Source organism: Thermobia domestica, chromosome 5, assembly GCF_964235325.1.
Source record: "Thermobia domestica chromosome 5, izTheDome1.hap1.1, whole genome shotgun sequence".
NCBI lineage: Eukaryota > Metazoa > Arthropoda > Insecta > Zygentoma > Lepismatidae > Thermobia > Thermobia domestica.
Window position 1 is genome coordinate 164,060,251 of NC_137458.1, and position 12,253 is coordinate 164,072,503.

Sequence of the window (12,253 nt, forward strand, 5' to 3'; positions counted from 1 at the left end):
AGTTTGATTTCATTTCTTGTAAATAAAATAAGTGTAATAACTTCAGATGTATCAAATAACCGTAATATTTAAACTGTCTTAAGTAAAGAAATTCGTAATTATGGAGAATATAATCCAGTCTTGGAAGTTTATATAGAGATCTACTGTGTTAACGCGCTAAGGAAATACTTTTTGTTGAAGTAAGAAGGAATTTTAAAGTTTTGGCTTTGCATCATTTTCTGTATAAGCACTATTTTGCTTCTGCGAGGGAAAAGTGGCGGAACACATCATAAACATGATATACTTGGCAAACGTCAAAATGTAAAATGAGAGAAATTAGCAGGTTATCTTCAAAATGCATATATTATACTATTGTTCCAGTCTTCAAGTATATTTAAGCTGAAAAATTCATTTCATGAATATGAAAAGTGAAGAAAATAGCCAGACAAATCGCAATTTCTAAAGAAGTTCAGAATAAGAGTGTCAGTACTGCTTGTTGCCAGAAAAAGAAGCACTGTATATAGCTATCGTAATGCAGAAGCGGCTTCTGTCTATTAGTATACTCGCATGTTTACACTTTTAATAATTTAGTGAATTTATTTTCATTACTTAGTGAACGTAGAATAAATTTTCAAAAATATGATTTTTCTTCTAATGAATCCACGCACAGAGGCTCGTTGCACATACTGTTCGTTCATTTTTATACTGTGATCCACACATTTTCAGAATTGCAAACAGAATTGAAAACTCAACATATCTGTGACGAGTGGAGGTAAGGAAGAACCTAAGCTAGTCGTACGTAGGAAGTTGTGGAAAGCCTCTCATACATATGCGTTTGAGCTTCTTTTATTATCACCTTCTTAGGGTGTAGTTAATTTTACATTGAAGTTTCACCAACAGGTCGGGACGTAATGTCACCTGGTATTAGTCCACTTTGCAAACACAACTTTATTGATAAAAAGTGATTTACTTACACTAGGAAATATAGCTGAACGAAGTCAGCTAGCGAAGGGGATTATAATTCGTTTTATTCTAGCTTTGATCCCCATGATAATACCGCGTGACATTACGTACGCTCGGATGGTGCAACTTCAATGTAAATCTAACCTCATACGCTTTATTACGTTGTGCAGTCTGCAGTCTTTCTGCAGTCAGTATTGCCAAGTGTAGGTAGGAATCTCTTGTCATACGGGAAATTTTGTATAGGCGTGAAAACTGAGTTCAGTTGATTTTGAGTTTAACGTTCCTTTCAGCAGCGAGGCTCTATGAGACGGGACCTACTGATTAATGTGGAATCCGAATCACATGAGCTCCCGCTGGGAATGCCTGAGAACTGAACTATGTATTATATTGTATTTACATCTTTCACTTGTGTCATTATGTCCTATTAACTTTGTAAGAACAATTTCATTATATATATATATATATATATATATATACTCTTAAGTTGGGAAGTGTCATAAGACTGTTGTTAAAAGTATTTACGCTATGTATCAGAAAGAAACACCGTGATATAAATATTTATAAATCTCTATAGATGCAAATTGCAACAGAAAATCTAATCATAGAAAAGTACATGTTCCTTGTGAATCTGTTCCGTGATAAATTAAAAGCTAGCCTAGTTGGTTGGTTAAATTGGAGTTTAGCGTCCTTCTCAGCAATAAGTTATTTGCGGGCAATAATTTATTTGTCCTGAAAGATCTACACACAGTAATCACTATAATTTGTGTAAACGTCACTTCACCTGAACAAGGGTAGTCTACCATTAGAGGTGAGCTTTTTTGGACAATTTTCTCAAATACGACAAATGTGATTTCATTGATATTTCATAAACAAATATCGCATCAATAATTTCAGGATATGACATAAATAATTTTACATTAAATAATCCAGTCTTACGTGATTTATTTTTGGGGTGAGTTTTCTTCAGGCGAAGTTTTCCGAAAGTTCTTATAATTTTGTTCGTATCTGATAAATAAATATTTCTGTAATAACTTCTGCATACAGATGCAGAAATGGGAAAGTTCAGTGTGGTAGTTTGTATCTTATATTTATGACGTGAAAGAATTTAAACTGCTCATGAATAATTTTAGCTATAAGCGCACAAAGATAGTTTCCATTGTTTCGTTCATTATAAAAGCCTCAAAACGCTAAAAGTAGAAAAGTTAAAGTTTTGTTTTCATTATACACATAAAGTAGGAACTTTTATATTTAGTAGCTTTTTGTACAAGTAGCTTTATTTTGTATGTATGTGTCATTCTTTTTCTCTATGTCCTTAAACACAAACGTGCTGTACTCTTCTATAGAATTCTATTCACATTGTACAGTAAACACATATAAGATGTCCTATAAAAATGTACTTAGTCGACCCATCACTACATCCTTTCTGTTTTTGTCGCAAATCAAAATCTTTTCTAGAATTCCAAACTCGCGATTATCGCTTGCGGAAAGAAAATTTTATTAAACCTGTAAATATGTCAATAAACATCTTAATCAAAGTTAAATATATGTGTAAAAGCCAGTTAAAGTAAGTAGATTTTTGGGTCACCCTGTATAATCAGAAACATAGAGTTGCAAATCACGAGGGCCATCCGGAAAGTGGTACCCGTTTGTGCAATAAAGACACAGTAGTACATATTAACAAATATATACATTTTTATTGGAAAGAGCATACTTTACACTACTTCTCCACATAATCACCAAGCAAATTGAGGCATTTGTCATACCGTGTGACGAGTTTTTGTATTCCAGCGTCATAGTCCTCCGCCGCCAGAGTATTGAGATACGTAGTCACGCCTCGTTTTAAGTTCTTCATCGCTGTCAAAACTTTTTCCCGCCAGAAAGTCTTTAAGCTTCGTAAAGAGATGAAAATCCAATTGTAACGCGTCGATCGTTCCTCACGCATTCGTCTACTGACCTCAGCAGTTCATCTGTAATGACTCCCCTCCCCTCCTCGTCGTGTGTACTCCCTTCCCCAGGTTGAAGTTGCGACACCAGCGCCTAACAGGCGACTCGTCCATCACATTGTCTCCATACACCTCCTTTAATTGGCGATGAATTTCACAACGTCGAACGTTTCGTGCATTAAGAAAGTTAATCACGGCCCTCACTTCACAACTGGCGGGGTTCTCAATTCGTTTAATCATTATAAACGAGCACAGACACAACACAGGCACTGCTAGCGTCACGCAACCTCGCACAGAGCAGGCAGACAAGCCACTGAAGCGGTCTGACCTTGCCCAGCGGTTCCCCGAGTCGTCAGCGCTTCATGCGGCGCAAACGGGTACCACTTTCCGGATGGCCCTCGTATATGATAGGTCTTTAAATTATCACAACGATAAGTGAAGAGCCGTAATTAGGGAAACACCTCTTCATTTTGGTTGTTAGATCAAAATTTTGTATGATTCGTAAGATGGGAAAGTATATGAATTTTAGAGCTCATTTCATTATACTTTGGACCATTAGAAAGTATAGCACAGAGAACCAAGTTTTACAAGTCCTCTCTACTTCGATCTACCCTCCGTTCCCTTTTGGCTTCACATTTATTTTTCCGGTTTACTGAATTCATCAATTAGGTACGTAATAACACTGACGTCCAGCAGTGGCCCAGAACATAAACTTCATACATTATTCAGATATAAGTAGATAAAAGGTAATCGGAATCATCTTATGGTTTAATTTTCAATTAAGTAATCAATTTCGTAGGAAAGGTTAAATACACAGAAACATTTGCATTGCTCTATTTACATTATTAATTTGTACGCGTTTCATCGGGTTTATAATTGTGTTTGTGATTTTATACTTAATTGTATGCACCAAATTTAATGCCCTTGATTGTTTTTTTAATTAATTTTTGTATTTCATACACTGTTATCCATTAGTTTTCGATTGAAATATTGGTTGCTCAAAATGCTAGTATTATTAAAAGTTTTCCTACTTAAGAGATATGGAAGTCTCTTTCCAGAAGACCCACAAAAATTTTTAAGTACCTGTTAGGGTGCAATACATAATTTGAAGAGAAACAAATTATGTATTTTGTTTGTGTCCTATTCAACAATTGGATTTCACTTCCTTATGCTGTTACTGAAAATCACAACCTACAATGTGATGCATGCTTCTGCATAGTTAGGTAATTTATAATAAAATTAAGGTTGCTTCAAAGTATCTAATTATTTATGCAGTTCAAAATGAAAGTGAATTAGTACAAAACACATAGAACAGTCGCTACAAGGAACAAAAGTCTGAACGAGAAAAAATATCACTACGATAAAGCACGTGCAGAGAGAGAGAGAGATTTGCAAATAGTTTCAGAAGTGTTTAGAAGAAAATGCTGGTGATAATTCAAACTCGCATTCAAAATATTGAAGATGGAAATTGATTTTGTAACAAAGTTTTGTCTCAAACTAAAGCTTATTTTCATTTCTACACTATCTGGGAGCTTTAAATTTATGTATCACATTTTATCATCAAACCAAAAAGTAGCAATATATTGAAAGACAGACAGAAGTGTTTCGCAAGTGTAAGAAGATTGTATTTGTAAATCCGTTAAAAGTGTAGGGATAGAGACATTATTAGATTCTAATCAGATAATGTGATCTATAACTTATTTGAGATGGATAATAAACGCGGATGTAAAATTGTTTAGTTTTGCTCAATATTTCTCAATCACTGCTAAGCTTTCATCGATTTATGAAAACGATTTTTCACAATTCATTACAGGTTAACTTCAAACCTGTATGGATGAAGCCCAAACGGAAGAAAGGACATCAAAAGAAAGAGAAGAATAAACAAAATGTGAAAAAGATTAACAAAATTTACACAACACAAGGAGTAAGTACTTTACACTCCATATTCCAACGTTAAAATGTTTTTGATTTTTGCATCTTTCGTTGCTTTATTTATGAACTAGCAAATGCCACAATGTGTTACTGCGGACAATGTTTTGTGTTCTTCCTCTGTAGCCTCTTTATGTTATTGTTCCGTAGAGAACAATATAACAATCGAAAAAGCTGATAGACGGTATTATATCAGACAGTCAATGAGTGCACCAAGATACTGAAGGACAACTGTTAATTAATTGCAACAAAAATCAGGGCAATTGTATGAGAAAATTATTTCTTTTTTATTGAAAATTTTGAAAAAAAAAATATTCACAGCAGTACAAATAAACAAAAACAAAAAAATATTAGCACAAAACTGAACTAACAATATAGCTTCGTTTATAGATTAATATAAATATTATGAGTAAAATTTATGTTCGAGAAACATATGCATTTTTAAGATTTATTCTGTTTGCCTAAATGAAACATGTTACATATTATTCAAATATCTTTTAGAACTTTCATTGTAAGGCCGGTTATACACTACAAGATAAATCCTAGGGAATACTTTAGGATTTATCTTCAGACAAATGTTACGGCATATCTCGTAGGAAATTCTACCGTTTTGTGCCATACACATGAAGACCGAATGGCGTTTTTCAATATTATGAAATAGTTCTATTTAATAAAAGTACAAAATTGATGAATTCCTGTGCTAACTATACTGCACATCCTACTAATATTAATACCACGCGGTATATTGTTAAATCGGATACCTCTAAAAAAAAAAACATAAAAATGAGAAGGGTGCTGGTGTACTTTTGGCGTAGCACATTTTAGAAGATTTATAGGTAAAATTCAATATTTTGCATGAAAAGACATATTTATAAAGAACAAATTTCTGCAAACGATAGAATTGAATACAAAGTAATACACTTATATTTTACGTTTACAAGTGTAGGTTTACTAGTGTAAACTCGTTATAAGTGTTTTACGACAAATAAAATGAGTGAGGGACAATGTTTAGCAGAAGGAGTCCAGCTATTTTTTCTAAGAAATGTTACAATTTCGGCAGTTTCTGTTCGCATTAGTTTAGGTTAGTTACGGTTAGGTTATATTAGTATAGGGGCCCAACATAATTTTCAAAAAATGATAGAATTTCGTTTTTTATTTTAATATTAGGTTAGTTTAGTTTCATTAGGTTAGATTTAGTTGGGTTATGTTAGGTCTAAGTATTTGCATTTTCCATTTCTCCTGTAAATTTTGTATTTTTAAAGTTCTCCTGGACCCCCTTTGCGAAACATTTACCTAAGTGAATGTATATAAAAGATGACCGGTGATGCTATTTTTCACTACCGGTGTATTTCTGCAGTTTACAGAAGCTGTAATTTCTGTTTACAAGTGGAGCGCTTCTAGCGTGATACCACGACAAGTGCTATTCAAACACGTATCATTACCAAAAGCCACTCGTTTTTACTACCTTTGCTACCTTCGAGATTTCCTAGGATCTGTCCTATAATGTATAGCTGGCTTAACTAGCCCTCTTAAGGCGTTTTTATGAAGCTTACTTACCAACTGGCGCTACAGCTCTTGTGAACCTTGGCCTCCCTAACAATGTTCCTCCATGCTTTTCTATCCTTTGGCGATCTACCACCATCTATTCACTTTTAATCGTTTTAAGTCTTCCGTTACGTCGTCTAACCATCTTGTTATTGGTCTTTCTTTCCTTCTCACGGAATATATTTGCTCTTTCATTACTTTCTTTGTGTTCTCGATTCTGGAATTAACTGTACGTGGCCTAGTCATCTTACTCTTCGAGATTTATAAGCTTTACAATATCTTCATTTTTTAATATACTGTTTACTTCTTCATTGCTCCTTATTCTTTATATATCATTTTTTTTTTTACTGGGCAGTCTATTTTGCGTATTATTCCTCTTTCTAATCTTCATAGAGCTTCTTCTTCTGCCTTATTCATGACAAATATTTCTGTTCCGTACGTTAGGATGGTCCTGATTAATGTTTCGTAGATAGTAACCTTGGTTTTCCTGTTTGTGAGTTTACTTTTGATTAGTTGCATGTTTGCGTAGTAAACCTTATTTCCAATGTGTATCTTTTCTCTTATCGTTTCTCCCCTTTTGTTTTCTTCGTTAATTAAAATACGCAAATATTTAAACGAACTCACTCTATACCGAATTCTTTCTGATTTCTCTCTGATGTATAACTATGCTTTTCTCTTCAAATATCTCTGGTTTCCTAGTGACAATCAGTTTTCATGAAGGTATCCAGTATCTGGTTTTATGTAAAAGTCACGGTTAACCACATCGCTAAAATTGTCTTGTGCAGGATTTTTTGTATATAATTAATTGGTTTCATCAATTGCAATATCACTGCAACCAAAAATGACACGAACATTGTCGAAATGTGTCTCTAGCGAGTGATATCAAATACTAAAATTGTAGTACATACAAATTGTTAATGGCGTTGGACGATTGAAATTAAAAACATATATAATAAAAATCATAGCAAAATGAAAAATGTCAAAAAATATATAAAAAAGATTCCAGATATAAAATTGATTTAAATAAGATTGTTGAACTTAGTGTTTATCGAACGTCAATCCTGGGATCGAATTCAAACTGTTATTTGTTTCAAAACAGTTATTTAGTTTTAATTGATATGTGAAACAAAAATGCATGTTATTTATTGTTATGGAAGGATTTTTAATTGTTTTCTTAAGCAAAGGAAACAAATATTCATATTTCATTTTTGTTAGAATATCAAAGAGACTTCGTTATACAGTATTATGTTTACATATTTTTCTATTACTTATTTCCATGCTTGGACATTACGACACTAGTTTAAATTATACTAATCAAAATTTGATCTTATGTTACGCTGACGAAATTTACTTAAGGTGGATCACCACCCGGAAGTCAGTACATATTTTAGTTCATTCCCTTAATTACTGCGCAATGAAACGTTACATATTATAAATATTGTACTATAAAACAGAGTTATGTTTAAGCTACAAGACACTGATTGATTTAGTTGTGTCTTCTGATATCGAAAAAGGTAAAATAAATGAAAATATTTGGTTCATTTTAAAATGAGCACACAAGATGGCGCTTACTGTTAGATCTTACTAGAAGTGCTCACTTTTATGAAATGTATATTTGTATAGTAAAGTATGCTAACGTAACAATCTTATTACGAAATAGATATATTGTTTGACTGTTTCTCATGTTACGTTTCATATTTTATTTAAATAAATTTACATTTAAGGAAATATATTTTGAGAAGAAATTTGCTCAGAACACCATAATGCGTTGTTGCCAAATTTGTACGTTTACTGTGGTAGTCACAATAAGGAAATTCCTGGATTGTAGCACTGCAGTTCGAGAAGCGCAACTTAGCTGTGAATTCCCGTAAGGGTCGCAAATCAATTTCTCCAATAAGTAACTTCCTTTATTATCTGGCATAAGTAAACACTGGACACTAACTGGCAACGCCACACTATACAAGCAGCGTTTAACATAGCACCGAGAACACCTAGTGATACACCTTAGTTATATACATAATTATACTATAGCATCAAAGAGTAATTTGCGTGTACTTACTATGAGTATAGCTATATTTATATTTATTTTATTTTCACATTAGAAACAAGAAGTTGATAATGAGGACGATCATTCTAGTGACGACCAGCAACATCCAGAAAAGAATGAAAGTGAATCAGATTCAGAACATAAACAGGTAAATTTACATTCTTAAGTTGAGTTCTCCATCATATACGTATATGTGATGTGTGTGCGTGTGTGTGTAATTGTGAGTGTAATATTTGTTTGTTGTGCTGTTTATTATAGTGCGTAAATATTCGTATTTTATACCTACTGGATTGTGTACAATAATTTTTTGCCTGTATCTGTAGGTAGCCGTGCGCCATTTCAATTATTATTCTATAAGTACTAGTCAGTGACGTACCTGGGGAGCAAATGGGGCTTGTGCTCCGGGCGCAAGATTCGGAGGGCGCAAAATTGGGCAAATATTTGGGGATGCGTTTTCGTTTGGTCGGTCAGGGGGCGCTAATGCGAGTTCTTACCCCAGGCTACAACTAGCGTAGTTGCGTCGCTGCTACTAGTTACTGTAATATTATTCGTGATCATTGCATTGTCAAGCGTGAGACAAGGTATATTAACCTTAACTTCATCATATAAAATACGACTAAATAAATAAATGTATAACATTTTGAGAATGTTATCTATTGCATTCAAGGCTGTAACTTGTGGCTGGCAAATGGGAAAGGGCAACTAACCTTACATTAAAGCACCCGATGTTAGTGAGGCGGGCCCACTTCAAGATGATACGATACGAACAGAGATGAAGTGGGTCATTGGGTCAAATGGGTCAAGTTTTCTGGGTGGGTCAGTGGGTCGCGGGTCAACAGCATGTGACCCACTATCACCCACCACCACCGTGACCCACTGCAACCCACTACCCACCATGGCCTACTGCGACCCATCGACTCAGTCTGATTTACCGACTCACTCTGCTCACTGCATTGCAGACAGTATCTTCTGAAGACTGGTAAATTTGTCTTTGTTTTACTTTCAAGATCTTCATTTCCCTTCCTTTTCCGTTTGTTTCTGTCTACTTACCTGAGGCGAGTAGGCTATATCTAAGTGAGAAAAGAACTTCAGGTACTTTTGGATATTGATATTTGTAATTGTAATAATAGCAATAGGACTTATACTACTGCTTGGCTTTCGAGGCCTGCGAGTTTCTAGAAGAGCTAACTACTGGAAAAATACATTTTTGAATCACTGCAATATACAAATTATTATATAAAAAATTGAATGTAACTATATCTGCCTGATCATCAAGGTCAAATTGGAAAGTCAAATGAAATGACTTTTGGTATATAGTTAGGTCTTAATTCAAACTGGGATGTCATCTTGCTTTCATTTTAATGCATATCCTAAGGAGGTAGTGAGGATCCGAATTTTTGCCAAAAAAAAAAAAATAAATAAAAAAAAATGAGTATCTCGCAAGCCGTTAGACTTACGGGGCTGGAATTCAGTGTATTAACTCTTTATAGAAAATAAGCACAATGTGTTCTAGCATTTTTTTTAAATTCTCCTTTATGGGAGGGGGACACTTTATATATAGGGATAATTGGTAGTGAGTTGGTTTGTAAACATTATCAAAAACGATCGATATTAGTTCAGAAAAAAATTCAGAAACAAAAAATACAGTGCTTCGCTTCATATATCCATTGCTTTCTACTATAATAATTGCTGAAGTTTATGTTTATTACATGGAGCGCTTACAGCATAGGGCAATCAACTCATAAAGTTGTGAGAAAAATAGACATACAATTTGTACGGAAATTTTAAGTTTGGATTGTATGCATACTTATATGGAAAATTTTACACTTTTCCCCCTTTACGTTGGTCTACTTACTTTGATTTGGGACTTTCAAATTCCATCCCTTTTTCCGCTGGAAAGTATCGACAATTCAACAAGGAAATAGTTATACTATGATAATTTAATTGAAATTCATCGTAATTTGGCCCATGACAAACAGCAGTGTGGTAATTGAAGGGGAAGAAGGGGAAAAATTCCCAGGCACCTCTGAACACTTCCCTGGAACCTCGTTCCCTTTTGCCTTCTAGGGGGACAGGGAACTTGGTAATGACATCAAACCTCCATGTGTGATTACAAACATTAAATTTATAAACAAATATGAAATTATCAGTTTATCAGGCTTTAATTGAAGATTTCTTATCGAAGGTGTGGTAGATGAAGTTTCTGTTCTCCATGAGTCTACATTGGCAACTGACATGGTCGATATAGAAAAGATGTTGTATGGTGATAGAGAGGTGATACTTCTTGCTGAGTATTTCAAAACTGACCGAGAAAAGTCGTTATCAGGCGTAAGTCTAACAAGCAGATGTCGATGAGGAGATGCAGAAATTTCTATGGGTAGAAGTATTATCAATTTCCATGACAGAGTGCGAACGGGGATTTCCGCTTATGAATTTACAGATGACTGATATTAGAAATAGATTAAGTGCTCAAACATTGTCTAACTTGTTGTTCATCAATGTTAATAACCCACCGGTAGACAAACTCAAAGTAGACGAGCTAGTTATTTCTTGGCTGAAGGATGGACATTATTCCGCTGCGGATGATTTACCACGAAAAGGTCCTGGAGGCCAGCAGGAAATAAACCCGATTTCAGATTTGTTTTAAGAAGGAAAATTACGAGTTATGGAAAATGTATACTTGTATTACTAATGGCTTATTTGTGTTATTAACTTTGTACCGAATATATAATTAGTCTCTTCTTTCCTTTTTATAAACTAAAAGGTAAACTACTTTGAATAAATGTTCATAATAATTGCTGTTATGCATATTTGTAACTTAAATTTAACGTGGTGTTTTAGTGATTACACAAATTACAATTATGACCATACTTTTTTTGGAGATGCTCTCCCAGAGGGTACCTGAGCAACTTTATACGCTATGAAAAACTAGTTTTTCAAGTCTTTTGGAGAAAAATACTATGAACTGAGAAATCATAATCTTTTCCACATTGTAAGGGGTACTTTCCTGCGAATAGAAGTTTCTTTTGGAATGCGTTGAGAAATTAACACTTGCAAGAATACTCTCTTAGTACAAGTATTTTTAGGCACACATTAATTTCCCCCTACCTCGAAGTACTTCAATTTCCTCACTGACAAACACTTTACCATTTTATATCGTAAAGGTCAGATCCACCATTATTGTAACAGAGTGGTGCTTGAGCGATTGACCGTAGAAATTCAAACTCCGATTAGTGACAATTTCACAGTTTGTTTTATTACAAGTGTAAACTCTTTAGTCAGTAGAGAAGAGGCCGTGGATGATGTGTCAGAGTTGATGACGATGGATTTTGGTGAGTCATTATGGTCACAGTGGACGAAAGTGGTTCATGGTGGGTGGTGGGTCATTATGGGTCAGAGTGGATCACGGTGGGTGGTGGGTCATAGTGGGTCGTGGGTCACGATGGGTGGTGGGGCAGTGGGTCGTGGGTCAAGTTTCCATTGACCCACGCCAACTCTGGATGCGAACATGGATGTATACATGAATCATGGAATCGGTTAACCACATTTTAAAAAGTCTTAAATGAAATTAAAATGTGATCTGGGCCAATTTCAGTAAAGTATCTACGACTAGGATCTTCAGAAATAACATACGTTTCGTAAGGCTTTAAATTGTCAAATGTAGTTTGCTCGACTTATAGAGCGAGACCTGCCAGGGTGTGAGTGAGAAAAATGTTACTGGAGCTAAACTCTTGTGATTTGTAATCCTCAAGTGGTCAGCATTAACATGTGATATGCCTTACAGTTTGATTCAGGTAGAATCCAAGGTGGTGGCCTCAAATTCAAGATGGCCATCGCTCGGGCTAGC

General features: G+C 34.7%; 1 protein-coding gene across 1 annotated transcript in view; it reads left to right on the forward strand.

The window, feature by feature from the left end:
- The window catches only part of LOC145684719 (translocation protein SEC63 homolog), a 172,409-nt gene that overhangs the window by 110,190 nt on the left and 49,966 nt on the right, over window positions 1–12,253 (forward strand). The window contains exons 12-13 of the mRNA XM_081757093.1: window positions 4,699–4,809; window positions 8,462–8,554. Of these exons, the coding sequence (XP_081613219.1) occupies window positions 4,699–4,809; window positions 8,462–8,554 (204 nt within the window). The remainder of the gene's footprint in view (window positions 1–4,698; window positions 4,810–8,461; window positions 8,555–12,253) is intronic.